Source organism: Erinaceus europaeus, chromosome 8 (assembly GCF_950295315.1).
Source record: "Erinaceus europaeus chromosome 8, mEriEur2.1, whole genome shotgun sequence".
NCBI classification, from domain to species: Eukaryota; Metazoa; Chordata; class Mammalia; order Eulipotyphla; family Erinaceidae; genus Erinaceus; species Erinaceus europaeus.
Genome location: NC_080169.1, coordinates 36382226 through 36401838, shown reverse-complemented (window position 1 = coordinate 36401838; position 19613 = coordinate 36382226). Strand labels below are relative to the sequence as shown.

At 36.0% G+C, this 19613-nt stretch overlaps 1 protein-coding gene across 2 annotated transcripts in view; it reads left to right on the top strand.

The window, feature by feature from the left end:
• The window catches only part of LRRC72 (leucine rich repeat containing 72), a 71140-nt gene that overhangs the window by 49252 nt on the left and 2275 nt on the right, over positions 1 to 19613 (top strand). The window contains exons 4-7 of one of the 2 annotated variants that reach the window (XM_007531971.2): positions 1651 to 1732; positions 3061 to 3171; positions 12792 to 12881; positions 13800 to 13952. In XM_007531971.2, coding sequence (XP_007532033.1) covers positions 1651 to 1732; positions 3061 to 3171; positions 12792 to 12881; positions 13800 to 13952 — 436 coding nt within the window. The remainder of the gene's footprint in view (positions 1 to 1650; positions 1733 to 3060; positions 3172 to 12791; positions 12882 to 13799; positions 13953 to 19613) is intronic. The other variant, XM_060196144.1, reaches the window with a different exon arrangement.

Here is a 19613-nt window from a genome sequence, read left to right as displayed (position 1 = left end):
AGGTTCCTTGTAGTCTTGGGATTTTAAAAGAGGCAATAGATTATTATTATAACCAAGTTAGTTGGGAATTTCTCTTTCTTTGAAAATCCCATGGCTGGGGTTTACTTTATTGTATTTGAGAGAACTACTGTAATTTTCCAGTGGAGGGAATGGGAACACAGAACTCTGGTGGTGGGAACAGTGTGAAATTATACCCCTGTTAAATCATAACTTTGTAAATCAATACTAAGTCACTAATAAAATAAAAAATAAAATAAAACAAAACATGGCCAGGCAAGAACAGTTTAAGAAAGACTCTCTGAGATGTGTTTATATATAAAATATTCACAGTAAATTACATTTGTAATACTTTTATATGTAACACATATACAAGCACACAGTCCTCTATACCTTAAGTGACATCATTTTTTATAATACATTTTAATCTTTCTTACAAAAAAAAGTTCATGGACAGAGGGGTTATTAGGAAAAACCTAGTTAAAAAAATAAAATGAGCTGTGAAATAATTAGGATGATGCCATGCCACACCCCTTCCATTAGATAGTGGCCAATAGGTGTTAGTACTGGGTCTGACCCAGCAGAATTGCCTTGCATCCATTCAGATCACAGAGCCCTCCTCTAAACTGCAGAGATGTGTCCACCAGAATGACAGTGATGCTAAGAAAGGAAGTGGTTCATAGCATAGGCATATAGAAAGAGAGTTCAGACTAAGAAAAACATTGGGGGGTGGAGGGCTGGGTGGAGGTGAATTTTGTGTATTATCATGCACAAGGACCCAGGTTCAAATCCCCAGTCCCCACCTACAGGGGGAAAGCTTCACAAGTGGTGAAGCAATACTGCAGGTTCTCTCTGTCTTTTTCTCCTTCTCTGTCTCCCACTCCCTCTCAATTTATCTCTGTTCTGTCAGATAAATAAAGTTTAGGAAATGTAAAGGCTTGGTGGTGGTGCAAAATTTATAAAAAGAAAGAAAGTCATTGGGGAGAGCTGACTCAAAGTGCTGGAGCAGGTAGAAGTTTAGAGAAACAAATGTGGGTCTAAACAGCAAGAAGACAGTAGTGAAGTGCAAGAGATCAAAGGATAGTCTCAACAAGTTTCTGGAACAGTAGAAACCTCCTGTGAAAGCCTGCTCAGGCATGGTTTAATATGACTTGTTGGCCTAGGGCTGATCCATAAGAATAATCGGAAATGTACCAGGAAGAAGAGTCATGCAACGGAAATCATGACTCATACACAGATGTAGAAATGACCTCAGCATTATCTGAGAAGAGAACCCTTAGCATAAAAAAAGAACTTAGTAATATGTGATGATAAAGTAGTAAATATGCACAGCCAATTTGATAAGACTATATAGAGCAGAATTTGAGAAACACTGTTAGAGCAAAAGGCTAGACCAGATTGTGGAGACATGAAAACTACATTAAGGAGTTTAGTCAAGATGTGGTAAGAGAGATTTGTTTCAAATTAGCCTGTTTTTCCTTTTTATCAGAGTGTACTCAAAGATGATTCAAATGTAAACTCATAGCCTGGACTAACTGGTCACAAATGTTAAATCTCTACGGATATGTGTGTGTGTGTGTGTGTGTGTGTGTGTGTGTGTGTGTGTGTAGTTGTAATTATTATAATAAGTATATTGTTCTCTCTCATTTTCAGCTCCATGGAATTAAATTTCTAACTAGAAACTACTGTCTGACGGAACTCTATCTAAACAACAATGCAATATTTGAGATAGAAGGTATATGTTAAATTTTTGCTGTTTACCAAATTGCTTTTCAATTAAATAACAGCTTTAACTTATTGTATTGCTAATTGCATGTAAAATGTTTTAACATTTCTATTGATATTGAAGGAATCTGTTATTAATGTTACATACAATTTAAATTATATTATATGAATATAGCTTTAACTCTGTATTATTGTATGATTTATTCAAATTATAAAATGAACTTTTCAAAAGAAATTTTTCCATTCTTTTGCACAGTTGAACACAGAGTAGATATTGTGACAGCATATTTTAGTAATATTTGAGTGCAGTAACAAAATAAGACAATTTTACAGTTTTAGTATTTTCACTAGCTCTAATTTTTACTAGATAAAATTCTATTTACATTCTGAGTGAATTTTATATGCACAACAATCACTAATGATTTCAAGTCAGGTGCGTGATGTACTATGACTATGAAGTCAATAAAGTATATTACAAAACATTTTTTCTTAATACTATATACTATAGAATCAAAGCATTATAAATTATAATCTCTACTATGTTTCTATGTAGCATGAAAAAAGAGAAACTTGCCAATTAAAATATGATACATTTACCGCAAACATGTATTTCACTTTTGCTTATGATAAAAACTGTAGCAAAGGGAGTAGTGTAGAATCAAAACCATGATGTGATATTTAACTTACTCTAGTGTGAAGAAACTATTTAGTTGAACAATTAGTGGGTAAGTACTGAATTGAATGAGTAATTACCCCTTGACATTATAAACCTTTAGAACACTGAAAATAACCTCTCCATAGTAAAAGAAAACAAACAAAAAACATTGCTATCAAAAAAAAAACTAATCCAATAGAATGAGAAGAAATTGACTCTATATTTATTTTTAAGGCTTTTTTAATATTTATTTATTTTCCCTTTTGCTGCCCTTGTTTTTTGATTGTTGTTATAGCTATTGTTGTTGTTGTTGTTGTTAGATAGGACAGAGAGAAATGGAGAGAGGAGGGGAAGACAGGGAGACACCTGCAGACCTGCTTCACCGCCTGTGAAGGGACTCCCCTGCAGGTGGGGAGCCTGGGGCTTGAACTGGGATCCTTACACCGATCCTGTGCTTTGCACCACGTGCACTTAACCCACTGCACTTTGTCCAACTCCCTGACTCTATATTTCTACACCACAATAAGTTATTTGAATTCTTATGCTTCACTGCATTCTGAAAAATAATGCATATTAATGATAATCTGTTATATCACCAACTATTATATATCCTTTGTTTTTCTTTAGTTAGCATAATTAAGTAACATTAACAATGTTTAAAATATTGTAAAAATATTTTGTAGGACTACACTGTTTGTCTTCGCTGCATATTCTCCTGCTACAGCACAATGAGTTAACCAATATTGATGCAACTGTGAAGGAATTAAAGGGATTACTAAATCTGAAGACTCTAAGTATCAACTTATCCTTTTATCTGTTCTTAAGTTGAACTAGTAATAACACTGAATTTCTTACCTAATATAATTTGAAGAGCAACATTTATAATTACTTAGATATTCCTAAATACAAAATGTTTATACAAAATGTTTATTTTCAGGTATATTACTGAAAGATCTACATATGGGAAATGCTTTTAGTTTTGTATATAAAATTATATGACCTGCCACAGGAAAATGACAAAAATGATAGAATGTTTATTTTTTTTAATTTTTACTTCAAAGGGAAGTTTCAATACAAAGATGATTATATTTTGATGAAATCCCCCAAATAGGCACATCTATGAAGACAACAGCACTGAGAGACAACCATTTTTAAATAGGTCGTTGTACTCCCAAGACTAGGGATATGTGGAAGTTGTGAAGTGGTAGCTAATGAATAAAAGGCATAGGTTTCTTTTGGAAGGGAAGATGAAGGTGTGACATTATGGTGAAGCATGCACCATATCCATGCATATACTGAAAAACACTAATTGTATATTTACATTGGTGACTTATGTGGTATATTAATTCTGTTGATAATGTTGATATAAAAAGTAAGTTTTTATATAAGTCTTCAAATGGGTGGACAGCAAACTTTATAGATATTAATCTCAATATTGGAAACAAGTGTGAGAATGGTTGGTAAAACGATAGATTCTACTTTTCAAATTATAGTCTTGAGTAAATAAATACATAACCTCAATACTGAATAAAGGTCCTAGATGGACCTAAGGAAAGACCCTCAGATAAGTGAGAGGGATTTTTAAACTACAGAACTTAGACATTTCTTTTTATTATAATATCCTGATATAGATTGGTTTTTCCTATTTTATAATATCCTAAGATAGATAGATTTTTCCTATTTTTTAACACATTTTAGAACTCTTTGAGATAATTTTATTATGTGTACTCTGGTGTTAATGGTGGAGGTTCTGAATCAGATCAATACATAGAGAATAACAAAAGTTTTAATACATTTTCAGTACTTACTATTTTATAGCTAATAAATAGATATACTGTATTGAAGAGAAATGGGTCACTCACTGAAGTTTTCATATGTTTTTGGTGCTTATTATTTGTATCTACTGTATTGAAAAAATTGGGTCATTCACTCATAGATTGAGTCTCTAAATCTAATATTTTTAAAAATGCAGAGCTCATGGCAATTTCATACTTACTTTGAAACATTATCAAGGTTCCCTACTGTTAAAAGTTTTTCACAGTGTTCTGTTATTCTGTAAAAGACTCAGAACTTGACCTGCATATTTGAATTATTATCCAGACTTTCTGTGTGGAAAAACATATTCTTATCATATATATAAAACTGAGAGGCTAGGTAGTGATTCACCTAGTTGACACACATTACTATGGGCAAGGACTCAGGTTCAAGTCTCAGGTCCCCACCCACAGGGAGACAAGTTCCAAGAGTGATTATGTCTCTCTATCTCCTCCTACCATCTCAATTTATCTCTGGCACTATCCAATAATAAATAATAATAATAAATATTTTTAAATAAAATAAGAGAATTGTAAGCCTCATAATCATCCAGAAGGGTCTTTAGTTGCTTATGTCTAGGTCTCCTTTATTTAACAGAGTAGGATACATGAAAATACTTAATGTATGAATAAGTAATATATATTTAACAAATGGATGGTAAATACATGATGAGTGAAAGAAATGGCAAGAATTTAAATTTCAACATGTCTTAGTTTGGTTAAAGCTTTGAATCTTGCATTTCCACTGTTAAAGAAAGTATAATTGTGACCATAACATAGGGTTGCTAAGCCCATTCATTCAAATGAGGATATACTAAGAAGCATTTTCTTAATAGTAAAGACAAACATATTATTCTAAGGATTATCTTTTCACGAGTTAGTTATGTATACAAATTTTTCAGTTATATGTTTAATTTAAAAAACATCTTATTTATATACTTATTTCATAGAGACAGAGAGAAATTGCGAGGGATGGAGGAGATGGGGAGGAGAGAGAAAGCTTGTGAAGCTTTCCCTTGGCACATGGCGACCAGGGGCTTGAACCCAGGTCCTTGGATATTTTACTATGTTCTCTCTAACAAGTCCCAGTAGAAACTCAAATTTTAAGCAAATTAGTTTACAAAAAAAATAGTAATAAATAAAAGGTTGTCCCAATCCTAGTCAACAAGGTTGTGTCCAAAATAGCCTACTTTAGGAAGATGTGGAGCCTAATATCCAGACCATACTCCCAGAAAAACCTGGAGATATTTGTATCCACTCTTGTGATAAGGCACAGGACTACATTTTCTGGTTCTTAAGACCATTACAAATTGTGCTGCTACAAACATAACTGTGCATAAACCCATTTGGATATGTATTTTTTGTTATCTTTGGATACACCCCTGTGTGTGGGGGGGAGTTGCCTAGTTATAGAGTACATCCCCTTCTAATGTTCTGAGAAGTCTCCAAGCAGTAGAAGGGTTCCTTTTGTCAATTTCACTAGTCCTTGTTGTTCCTGTCTTATTTGATGTATGACTTTCTCACAGGTGTAAGGTGATATTTCATTTTTACTGTTGTCTTTGATGGCATTTCTCTGATAATCAGTGACCTTGAGCATTCTTACATATGTCCATTGGCCATCTAGATATCTACTTTGTTAAAGATTCTGCCCATGTCCTCTCCCCATTTTTAATAGAGTTCTTTGTTCTTTTGTTTCTGGGTTTTGTGAGTTCTCTCTATATTTTAGTTATTAGTCCCATGTGGGATGTAAAAATCTTCTCCCATTTAATAGGGTATCTTTCCATTTTGGAGATGGTCAATTTCACTGTGCAGAAGCATTTCAGTTCAGTGTAGATCATCTTAGTGCCTCATCTTGGATGGAACTTAAAGGAATCATGATGGTGAGATCAGCCAGAAGGAGGATGAATACTACATGTTCTCATTTATAGGTGCAACTAAGAAAAAAGGAAAGGCAAAACACAGGGTGAAACTTAGGCTAGAAGTGATCTGCTGCAGCAAGGCCAGAGTCATAGAGGGGCAGGGCAATGGGTGTGGGAGACAGGAGGAGGAGGGAACTGAGAAGGCATTGGGAATCCAATGCACAATGGTGGAGGATGGCCTAAATTGATGGTGGGTTTTGTCATGGAAAGATGAGAAATTGCACCCATCTGACAGCTATCTTATGGGCATCAGGATCCCCATTCAAACCCCCAGCTCCCCACCTGCAGGGGAGTCTCTTCACAGGCAGTGAAGCAGGTCTGCAGGTGTCTATCTTGCTCTCCCCTTCTCTGTCTTCCCCTCCTCTCTCCATTTCTCTCTGTCCTATCCAACAACGAATGACATCAACAACAACAATAATAACCACAACAAGCTACAACAAGGGCAATAAAAGGGAAAATAAATATAATAAAAAAATTTTTTAATATTTTTAAAAATCTCCTAAGTATAATATCCACATCAAATAAAAAGGTTTGCTGATAGACAATTCGTGTGCTTTTGAAAAACAAAAAGGGGGAGACAAGACCACAGACTCCACATAATATCCTTAATAGAGCACTCTTTACCATTACTATTTCAAATTTGGATGCACAAAGAAAATACGCCAGTAACAGGTTCTGGAAAACCATAAAAAAAAAAAAAAATCCACATCACAACACGTATCATGTCCTGTCACAACATAAGTGACCTCAACTAAAAATAATAGTTATATAATTCCAGTTATTTCACTATCATAACCCCAACTAAAAATCCTGTAGCATTATTTTTGAAAGGGAAAAAAAATTCTGTATTACTAAGAAAATTCCTTTCTGAAGATTTTTGGTAGCAAACAAGCATATTTTTAACATGCCCATTCTGGTTAGAGATCTTATACAGGAAAAATAATTCGTATTTACTAGACTACTAATTTTGTTTGTGCAATAACATCCTCAGATTAAGTTTTTATGAGCTGCATTTTTTATCACAGATTAGATTCAGCTCATTAACTATAATGAAATTTTCATGTATTTTCAAATGTTAAAAAAATAGTCTTTTTAAGTTGTAAAGCCATATAAAAGGCTAAAGTGTTACTATTATTCCACTTCAGTTATAAATTCTTCAGAGGGTGAGAAAATAGCCTGGAGGGTAAAACTCTAATCCACTTCGCATTGCACCCTCCAATGGCATTTATGAGGAGAACTGCCAAAAGACTGTCCAGGAGACACATGACTGGGGAGTCTTGGGGAGGCCTGCAACTAGCTGCAGAGTGTGAGGTCCTGGAAGCTGGAATTCCTGACTTCCAGGCAGATTCAGGAGGGCCCCACCTCAGCCCTCCAGGCAACTTACCTTTCCACACCCTCCCTTTTCAGCTCCATTTTTCCTCCTGCAAACTCTTCCTCAGTCAGAATCTACATCTTCAAATGTCAAAGACTCACTTTGTGCCTTACAACTTCCAGGAACCTTCAGTCTGCCCTTTTCCCAGTACTAGAAAAAAAAATGCTATCTATAAGGGCAACAAACTATTAATCCATTCTGTTCCTAAGCTTTAGTCTCCTTTCTCTCAAATGTTGTTTCATTATATTTTACTATTAAAATGTTTATGTAGACTCACATATTCTGTAATTTTTCAGACTTATTTTCTAGCACTAGGGGTTTATTACTGAGACAGAAAGTGCCCCTTTAAAAGAGGGCCTCCATTTTCTACAGATTCTGCTTTTAAATATTTTCTGCTTTTCATTACACTCAAGTTTATAGTCAGACAGTGAAGAAGGATACTAAGTAATGAGGGTGGAGCTATATCTCTCAATAGTCTATTTTAGCTTCTTAAATACCATCACTATGAGAACACCCTTTTATAGAGTAAGTCAAAAAGAAAAAAAAAAAAAAACCAGTAAAAAGAACCAAGTCTTCCACTGTTGTTTTGTCCTAGAGTACTGATAGTTCTCACCCTTCCACTCTTCTTATCCTGGTTTAGTCCAGTTTGCATTTTAAAAATCAAGAATGAGGATGCCCAGCATTGGCACATCTGGTTAAGCACATGCGTTACATATCCAAGGATGCAGGTTCAAGCCTCTGATTCACACTTTCGAGAAAGAAAAGTCATAAGCAGATATGTAGGTGTCTATCTCTCTCCCTTCTTTTTTTATCATCTTTATTTATTGGATAGAGAAAGCCAGACATCGAGAGGGAAGGGGGTGACAGAGAGGGAGAGAGACAGAGAGATTATCTGCAGCACTGCTTCACCACTTGCAAAGCTTCCCTCTTGTAGGTGGGGATCAGGTGCTCAAACCTGGTGACCTTGCACATTGTAATATGTGCACTCAACCAGGTGTGCCACCACCCAGCCCCTATCTCTCTCCCTTCTATCTCCTCTTCCCCTCTCAATTTCTTTCTGTCTCTACCCAAAAAAAAAAAAAAAATCAAAACTAGGGAGCAGTGGATTTGTCATGCAAGCACTGAGCCCCAGTGATAACCCTGGTGGCAATTAAAAATAAAATAAAATAAAAATCAAGAATGACTGGGAGCCAGGTGGTCCTACCATGCATGAGGACCTGGATTTAAGTTCCCAGTTTCCACCTGTTAAAGAGGGAAGCCTCCCATTTGGCAAAGCGTTGCTATAGGTGTCTCTTTGTCTTTTGCTCCCTCTCTATCTCTGTTTCTCCCTCTATCAAAAAACATAATAAAATATATTATGGGCAAGCAGTGGCACAACTGGTTGAGCACACACGCACATTACAGTGCGCAAGGACCCTAGTTCAAGCCCCCAATACCTACCTGCAGGGGGGAATTTAAAGCAGTGTTGCAGTTATCTCTGTCTCCTTTTATCTCCCCCTTCTCTCTCAATTTCTCTCTGTCTCCATTCTAAATATATATACTATTAAAATTATAATAAAATAATTTTTAAAATGTCAATGGGGAATTATTTTCATCTTCAGTACAGGCTGTAGTTTTGTTCGCCCATAATTTCAGTGCAAATAAGATGGTGGTAAGGAGATGCTGACCTTACTAAGTAATCTTGAGCCAGAACCTCAAACTTTTAATTTCACTCTATTATTTTTCCATCTATTAAAATGTCAGTGTCAGCACATAATTAATGACATCACTGTTTTCCAAAGGTGGTCTTAACATAGTGACTTTACTTTCAAAAAAATTAACTGGAGCCAATTATTTAAATGACTAATTTTTTTCCTCTTTTGTATCAGTAATGAGTAGCTTCACACATGTGACTCATGTAATTCAAACTAGTGTGCAGTAGAGTGATAGAGACATTTTGATGTATTATTGGACAGATGTAAATTGCTTAGACACAGAATCCTAAATTAAGATAAGCAAGACAGTGCTGGCGCCACTGAGGTGTACTCTTTAAGTAGCCTAGGGGGAAGGAGGATTAAATAGCATTAACCTATTGAAAGTGAAAGTGTAAGCAGTTTTGCTTCATAGTTTTCTAAAGGAATGTACCCATACATCATAGAAGGTTTTCAAAACTTTCGGACACAGGAAACCAATTTAATATCTTAGAAACTTAATTTATGGTAATTCTGGTAGCATGAATCCAACTCATAAATCCGAAATGTTAATTGTCTAGTAGCATGGAAGAAAAAAAAGAACCTTCTAAAATTTAAGAGCAAGAGGAAAAGTGAAGAGCAGTAAAGATTACATAGCTAATTAATTAATTCTGGGGATCTGACGGTAGTGCAGCGGGTTAAGCGCACATGTCGCAAAGTTCAAGGACCAGCGTAAGGGGGGAGGGGAGTGTGTGTCACCTCAAAAGCAGTAAAGCAGGTCTGCAGGTGTCTATCTTTCCCCTTCTCTGTCTCCTCTTCTCTCTCTGTCCTACCCAACAGCATCAATGGCAACAATAACAATAACGACAACAAGGGCTGTAACAAGGGCAACAAAAAATGGGGGGGGGAAATGCCCTCCAGGAGCAGTGGATTCGTGGTGCAGGCACAGAGCCCCAGCAATAACCCTGAAGCCAAAAAAATAATAATAATAATTAATTCTATATTTTTAAAGTTTGCCCAAGCAGAGGCTGGATTGATAGCTCAGTTTTCTGACTTGCTGTCACTTAGATTCTAATTATGAGGAGATTAAAGATGAACCACAAATAAGCACTTAGAGCTTCTATTATTAAGACACTTTACTAAGTAGGGTCATATCAATAGTTGTAAGTCCAAATTTGATGTTCTGTTTCACTGAAACATAATTTACATAAAGAAGTTAGTTAATTAAGGACTAGGGGAAAAGGTCAAGAAAACAAGTGAAATGGCAATATTCTCAAGGGAAAAAAAATGAAAATATGAAGGTTATACCAAAAGTAAACATCAATGAAAGATGTTGAACCATTTTCCATTAACAACATTAAGTCTAGGAACACTCTATTCCCAGTTGCTGTATGAGAGGGTTATGAGGTGTCATATGTGATTCTCTAAGACAGTAACCACAGAGAAGACTTCTGCACTAAAGCAATTCTTAATGTTTCTCTCTCATAAGTTTTCATTAAAAACAACTGTTTCACTTTTATATCCCTGAAGTCCTTGTCTTTTTCTGGCTCAAACTATAATGCACAATCCCTATGGATCTTTTTAAAATCTGTCCTTATTACTGATTTAGTTAGTATACATCCGTTCTATTCCCTGTCCAATAGCTATAATTGCTTGTGACCACATTAAATTCCTTCTTTTAAGATTAAAATTCAAACCATTTTTGTCCCTCAAGGAATCTTGCAGATTTTCCATGTCAGTTTTTCTTTTATCCCCCCCATACATGTATGCATATTTCCTTTCTTTCAAATCTCTTTGTTGCTTCTAGCTCTACATTCTCTTTTATGCCTTTCCTCACTCATATAAATAACATTTGTTGATTAAGCACCAGGTGTCTTCCATTGCCTGTTTTCTGTCCTCCTAAAGCACATGTCTTCAACAAGGAGTAGCTATATATAACAATTTTATTAGCCAGAAAGCTTTGTGTTTATATGAAAAATATCAGAATGTTTTATTACAGACACAGAAAACATCTGAATGATTAACCTTCTCAATTTGTCTAACAGCTTGTTTGTAAGCATGTCCATGACCTTCTTTATACAGCAAACTTTTAAAATAAATGTTAACTGACTTCTAGATATTCTAATGTATATTTTAATGCTTTTTTCAGTCCTCTTTTATTTTATGAATAGTCAAATGTTTCAGCAGTACTCCTAAATTTAACATTAAATGAGCCTTGTTTGGCTGAATGATGGAATTGTACAGTAACTAGAGCTCTTTCTACTACTGCCATCTAGTGGTTCTCCTATCTAGATGAATTTTCCAGAAGTATTTTCTGGGAATTGTGCATAGCCAAAATCCAAGAGCTAAAGACAGGGGGCAGAGATAGTAGAGAGATGACACATAGGCTAGGACTCGCAGGTCCCATGGTCAATTCCTGATATCACCGTATGCTAGAGCAGAGGGGGGGGGGGGAAGAGAGGTTGGAAAGGAAGTATATATAACTGAAAATCACATTTCAAGTTGTACTGAAACAGCTTTTTATAATATCATCTAAAAATAAAAGTGTTATTCCTCTTCTTTGGAAATAAGAGCTTTATAGCTTATAGTTATGTACCTACAAGGGTCTGTGGAATAGCTCACCTGGGAGGGTTCTCTTTTGCAATATATGCCACCTATGTTTAGGAGTACTAAGGCACTAGGGGGGAAGCTTCAGTACTGTGGAGTGTCTCTTCATTTCTCTTTTTTCCTACCTGAAAGTGTTGGTCTAGAGCCATGAAGTCCTGTCCTGGTGGAAAAAGGAAAGGAAAGGAAAGGAAAGGAAAGGAAAGGAAAGGAAAGGAAAGGGAATTGAAGGAAGAGAGAAGGGAGGGAAAGAAAGAGAGGAAAGAAAGAAGAGAGAGAAGAAAAAAAAAGAAAAAGGAAAAATGACCTACAGGCTTATGCCTTAAAAGCATGATGTCAAAGGTAGCAAGAGCTCTTCTGTATCGGTGTGATCCACACCTCCAGTCTCTCTACTGGGGGAAGCACATCAGATAGCCTAGCACCTGTGTAGTACCTGCACATAGGAAATCAGTCACGTGTGTCTGATCTGAAGTAAAGAAAATACAGGGCCTGCACCTGCTCAGTCCTGCTCCTGAGGAGCTCTGACTCTGCTGCTGGTACTTAAATGTTCTGAACCATTTACAATGGTTTGAGGTTGGGGGAAGAAAACTTAGAATAGCATGCATTTCTGCACATCTCCACAAGTACCTTTGTGGCTAACAGGACAGGAAGAAGAGAACTAAGTGAACACTTAACAATAAAGAGAAGCATCAAGACCCCTACAGCTTATATCTAATTCTTTATTAAATTACATATAGTAGTATGCTGGTATTGTCCTCATTTGTAATAAATTAGGGTCAACAACCTAATTGATATCTGCACAGTGACAAGTGGCTACTAGTTGCTAGTAGTTTCTAGCAAGTGTCCAGAAAATATTTATTCAGTAAGAAACTTAAGTGTTCTGGTAAATGAGTTTTTGAGGTCATTTGATCTGTGAAATATAGATTTGTATATTTTAATGTTTTATATTAACCCTGAAACTTCCCATATTTTATCAAGTATGAAGTAAAACTAATTTCAAAATCTGACATCCTAACTTGAATTCTTCCTTTGTAGGTCTCTACCAAAATCCTTTGTGCCAATATAACCTGTATCGTTTATATATAATCTACCACCTTCCAGAAATAGAATTGCTTGATAGAAAACGTAAGGACTACTCTTTTTTGCAAAGAAATGTTTATGAGGCAGTCTTGGAACACATCAGTTTAAAAAGACTAGAAATATTTGAAAACAATTGCCTTTGCAAATGAATGGTTTCAATTATTTATTCTTAAAATTTTTGCTATATGAAATTCAGGTGTATGACCACATTCTTAGAAAGGTCTAACTAAACACAGTAAATGTCATTTTCTGGTCCTGGTTTTGACAGGAAAGTGTTAGTGCAAATCATTTTACCCAGGCATGTTGACTTTTTACTTAAAAAGTGAAACAAATGATTAAATATTTTGAAGTCAATTTAAGTTCTAAAAATGTATATTCCTTGAATACAGTAAGTATATATATGTATATTAAAATTTATATTATCAATGATAACCTAGACTGCATCTATAGATATTATAAACTGATATATTTGATAGATATAAACCACACACACACACAAAAATCAACCTCATACACCGAATTTTCTGTTTTTATACCTATTTTACCTCAAACTGCTTGAGTACCAAATTACTTAGTTTTCTATCTCTACAAGTCTGAGCATTCTTAATTATTACTAAGTTCTTAATGAGGATATATTAAAACCTTATGCTCATACTCCTTCTCAATTGTCTTAATGAAATGAAGAGTTGTGTCATAGTGGTTTCACTCATCTATGGTGATGTTATAAAGTGTCTGGAATGCATTAGGATTGAACCTCGCTTTGTAACATGTGGTGCATCTGTTGAACATTTGTAGGATTATGGAAATAATTGTGGTCTTACCTTTACAAATTATTTTTGATAGGATACTTGCATATGACAGTTCAGAGAAAGAGATGTTTCTAAAGTGATCAATTCTATTCTTTGTCTTTCTGTAAATCCATGTACAATAATTTTCAATAACATTATTTTTTGCATTTATTAGAAGTTACAGAAAAAGAAAGAAGATCAATGGTTACCATTTTTAACCATAAAAAGGCGCATATTATTCATTCAATAGCATTCGGAAGAAGAATAGATACCTCATGGAATCCTAGATCACTAATTAAGCAAAAAACAGCCCAAAGAGTGCCTTCAGGTATTTTGATAAAGAAAACAAAATGAACTAAAAATCCTCAAGTATTTGGGTAATTTTATTTAAAAATAGCATCTGAAATTTGCAATTACCTACATACCTATATAGTGGAATACAGATTTTCTAGCATTATTTATTCAATCAAAGTGAATAAGAATTTTTGAACCTCATTTGTGAATATTAAATTAAAATGAAGTAATATAAGAATGAGATGATGCATTTGACATTTTTACCTCACTACCCGGCGGCACATAGGAAAAGCCTCAGTAAATAAGCTGCAAATTGTCACAGGACAATTTTATGAACTAAGGCTATAAAATTGATAATATAGAGACATATTAAGAAATAAAGATTATCGAAAATATCTCTGCCTAGAAATAAGCAATGTTAATAATTTGGTGATATGCACATAATGACCATCACATGCATGAGTAAGAAATATCTTCAGTGATGTTTCATTTGTTGGAATATTATTGCTTGTATGTATCAGAAATCCAATTAGTGGTTTAATTAAAGAGGTAATGTCTGGAGTTTGTGACATTGTCAGTTGTCAGGAATTTTTTTTTTTAAATCTGAAACTCCTTGTGCACTTTAAAGTTAAAGGGTCGCTCCTGAACCCTCACACCTCACAGAGTGGAGGGGCTGGGGGAAAGTAGTAAGACAAAAGTTTTCTTACCTCATGACACTTTTATAAAGAAAGAGCACATATTTTTTTAAATAGACGTTATAGAACTAAAGAGAGAAATTAATTTATAAAATAATTTTTGAAGGCATGACACAGAATACCACATAGAAAAAGAAAAATGGGGCCCAGGCAGTGGTGTATACAATAAACTATACAAGTTACCATGCACAAAGACCTAGGTTGCACATGCTACTGTGATTCCTTCCTGACTTCCCTGGGCAAATGTTCTTGCCTCTCCAGAGCCTTGCCCCACTAGGGAAAGACAGAAACAGGATGAGGGTATGGATTACCTGCCAACGTTGATGTCTAGCAGAGAAGCAATTACAGAAACCAGAATTTTCACCTTCTCTTTCCCAAAAAGAATTTTGCTTCATAATCCCCGAGGAACAAAGAATAGGAGTGTTTCTAATGGAGGGGATGGGACACAGAACTTTGGTGGTGAGAACTGTGTGGAATTGTACCCCTGTTATCTTACAATCTTGTTAATCTTTATTAAATCACCAATAAAAAAAATTTTAGGTTTAAGCTCCCATCCCCAACTTCATGAGGGGTTGATCAGTGTCACAGGGATTTTTCTCCTTTCTCTCTCTCTACTTCTCCCTCTTCCCTCAATTTCTCTTTATCTCGATCTAAAAATTAAATGTGACAGAAGGTGGAAGGGTCATTGATGCCAATAGGGGCAGATTTGTCATGCAAACACTGAGCCCCAGCAATAAACCTGGTGGCAATAAAAATAATAATAAACTAACAAATAAAAGGAAGATGTTATTTAACTTTTGAAACAAAACATTAGAAATAGAAGGTATCAGGAGTCCAGCAATAGCACAGCATGTTAAGCGCGTGTGGCCCAAAGCTCAAGGACCAGTGTAAGGATTCCAGTTCCAGTCCCTGGCTCCCCACCTGCAGGGGAGTTGCTTCACAAGCAGGTCTGCAGGTGTCTTTCTCTCCCCCTCTCTGTCTTCCCCTCCTCTCTTGATTTCTCTCTCTCTCTTCTATCTAACAATGACATCAATAACAACAATAATAACTACAACAATAAAACAAGGGCAACAAAAGGAAATAAATAAATATTTTTTAAAATAAATAGGTCTGGGGGTCTGGTGGTAGCGCTACGGGTTAAGTACACATAGAACGAAGCGCAAGGGGGCAAAGATCCAAGTTTGATCCCCTGGATCCCACCTGCAGCGGGATTGCTTCGCCAGCAGTAAAGCAGATTACAGGTGTCTATCAACTTTCTCTCCCCCTCTCTGCCTTCTCCTCCTCTCTTCATTTCTCTCTGTCCTATCCAACAACAATGACATCAATAACAATAATAATAACCACAACAACGATAAAACAACAACGAGGGTAGCCTCTAGGAGCAGTGGATTAGTGGTGTAGACACCGAGCTCCAGCAATAAACCTGGCGATGAGAGAGAGAGAGAGAGAAAGGAAGGAAGGAAGAAAGAAGGAAAAGAAAGAGAAAGAAAAAGAAAGGAAGAAGGGAAAAGAAAGAAGAAAGGAAGGAAGGAAGGAAGGAAGGAAGGAAGGAAGGAAGGAAGGAAGGAAGGGAGAAAAAGAAATAAAGAAAAGAAAGGGAGTCGGGGTGTAGCGCAGCGGGTTAAGCGCAGGTGGCACAAAGCGCAAGGACCGGCATAAGGATCCCAGTTCGAGCCCTGGCACCCCACCTGGAGGGCAGTCGCTTCACACGTGGTGAAGCAGGTCTGCAGGTGTCTATCTTTCTCTCCTTCTGTCTTCCCCCTCCTCTCTCCATTTCTCTCTGTCCTATCCAACAACGATGACAACAATAACTACAACAATAATAACTACAATAATGACTACAACAATAAAACAACAAGGGCAACAAAATGGAATAAAATGAATATTAAAAAATATTGAAGGAAGGAAGGGAGGAAGGAAGGAAGGAAGGAAGAAAGGAAGGAAGAGTTGGGTGGTAGCGCAGTGGGTTAAGCGCACATAACGCAAGCGCAAGATCCCGGTTGTAGCCTTGGCTCCCCACCTTCAGGGAAGTCACTTCACAAGCGGTGAAGTGGTCTACAGGTGTCTCTCTCTCCCCCTCCTCTCTCCATTTCTCTCTGTTCTATACAACAACAACATCAATAATAACCACAACAATAAAACAACAAGAGCAACAAAAGGGAATAATATCAAAACAGAGAAACATGACTCTAAAAATAAGATAGAAAGAAAAAAGAAATAGGTCTGACGTTGGAGAGATAATTCAGTAGTAGAGCATACAAGCTCTCCAAGTTTGATTCTCTTCTTTTTCACACCTTCATGAAAATAAAATTAAAAATGAATCTTAAAAAAAAAAAGAGGGACCAGGTGGTGGCACACCTAATTGAGTACACATGTTATAATAGCAAGGACCCAGGTTCAACCCCCCCCTCCCCACCTACAGGGGGAAAGCTTTGCGAGTGGTGAAGCAGTGGTACAGGTGTCTCTGTCTTCTCCTTATCTCTTCCTCCCCTCTCAATTTCTGGCTGTCTCTATCCAACAAATAAAGATAATTTAAAAAAATAAGAATTTTTTAATGAGACAGAAGGTCGAATAAACAGTCATGGATTCAGTGAGTTGTATACACTATAAAACAAAACTCCAAAAGTGTTATAAAGCTGTACCCAATGCTAAATCAATAAAGAATGAGAAGGTCCAATATAAATTAGGTAATGATTCCTAAGGAGGGTGAGGAACTCTGTGCAAAGGGTGATGTTTGCGATGATCAGAATTTTCCTGAAATTGACAAATTAATTGAATCCTTAGATTCACCAGAGAAATTTAATCTGAAACCATGAAAAACACCTAATGAAAACAAAAATTCATACCATAGGCAGACTGTCCTTAAAACATAAAAAACTGACTGCCTACAAAAAATAAATTATGCATTCAAAATAAAACTGTCTTAGTTGAACAGCAAACTAAAACTGCCATTATGGAAGTCAGAGAGTGGCCTACTTTAAAATGTCAAGGAAAAGTAACAGTCAATCATAAATTCTACAACTAGATAAGTTATGCAAAAATGAGGACAAGGGAGAACGGTGAAGGCAAAATCAAAGCTTTTCCCTTGACTTTTCCTGGCACAGAAAAAAAATGAAAAGCCAGAAAAAAACCACAAGTAAAAAAGACTGTTGACAGATTTACCTAAATAAAATTAAAATCATACATAATGTAGAAACAAAATTAAAAGATAATTGACAGAAATATATGCAATAAACACAGTAGTTCAGAGTTAATGTTCAGGGAGTCTGTCAGTAGCACAGCGGGTTAAGTGCACGTGGCACAAAGCTCAAGGGTCTGCTATGATCCCGGTTCAAGCCCCCGGCTCCCCACATGCCCCGAAGTCGCTTCACAGGCGGTGAAGCAGGTCTGAGGGTGTCTCTCTTTCTCTCCCGCTGTCTGTCTTCCCCTCCTCTCTCCATTTCTCTCTGTCCTATCCAACAACGACATCAATAACAACAACAATAACTACAACAATAAAACAACAAGGGCAACAAAAGGGAATATTTATTAAAAAAAAATCTTCCACAAAGGAAAAAAAAAAAGTTGATGTTCATTATATCCAAGGCCTACTATAAATCAGTTTTAAAACTCTAGATAGAAAACTGACAATAGCTATAGATAGGGCATTTTTATTTAGTTATTTTATTAATTTTATTAATTTAAAATTATAACAGGGGTATAATTCTACATGGTTCCCAACAGCAGAGTTCTGTATCTCCATTTCCTCCATTGAAAACTGCAGTAGTCTCCCATGGTCATTGAATTGTATATTTTTTTTCCATTCTTTTTTTCAACAGTTCAGCCTTCACTTCCTTTCTAAGTCATCCCTACACCTACTACTATTTTTGGGTGTCTCATTTTTTTCCTCTTCTCTCTCAGGTAAGAGAATCAATGCCTGGCTTGCTCTGGTATTTTCTAAATTCTCTTCCCTTTCATTTATGGTATAAAAAAACAAGATTCCTGTGACAAACGTTTTAGGTCCTGGTGGAATGCGAGTACAGAGCCCTCTACTTTCCTTCCCTTATGATTTACCCCTCTGGGAGTGTGGGCCAACATTCTTTTTGGAGTGCTGACAGCGAGAGTTCTGGCTTTTGTAATTGCTTCTCCACTTGACATGCGTATTGTTGATCCCTACCCCCAGCCATAGACAGGACATTTTTAAAAGGAAATGCCCAGTCTAATGACTAGCTTCACTAGTGAGCAAATAAATGCAAACTAAAACAATGAGATGTTATTTTCAGCTAGCATCTCATTTTTAAATCTTTCTTAAAATATTTATTATTAGAGACAGAAATTGAGGAGGGTGGGAGAGAAATGGAGAGGGAGACACCTGCAGCACTGCTTCACTACTTGTGAAGCTTTCCCTCTGCAAGTAGGGACAAGGGGCTTGAACCTGTGCACTATAATGTGTGAGCTTAACCAGGTGCACCACCACCTGACCCCTGAGAAGCAAAAGTTTCAAAGGCTGATGATGAGGGAAAGAGCACAGCTCATATATTACTACTAGGCATGTAAACTTGTTCAAATTTTCTTAGAAGGCCATATGGCAATATAACTATAAACATGAAATGTACAAACCATTCAATTCAGGAGTTTAATTTGAATTTTCTCTTCCATAGATGTATTTGCATACATTAAATAAAGACATATGTATAAAGATGCTCACTAAAGCAATGAAAGAAAACAGAATCAATCTAAATGATAACTCAAAAATATCAAGTTAGCACACATGTGTACAATACAAATCATTGCATGCAAATTTATTCCATGATATATTTTGAACATAAAATACACCATGGAGTGATATTATGCAAAGTAATGACAAAAGCAGAACTTGTCAACAAATTTCTTTGCACACTTACCTGTGTATAAGCATATAGACTGAAAGCAAATAAATACATGACACTTTGACTTGTGAAATGTCTGATTAAAAGGATTGGAAAAATCCAAGGAAGTTTGTTTTTCATTATTTTCTTGTT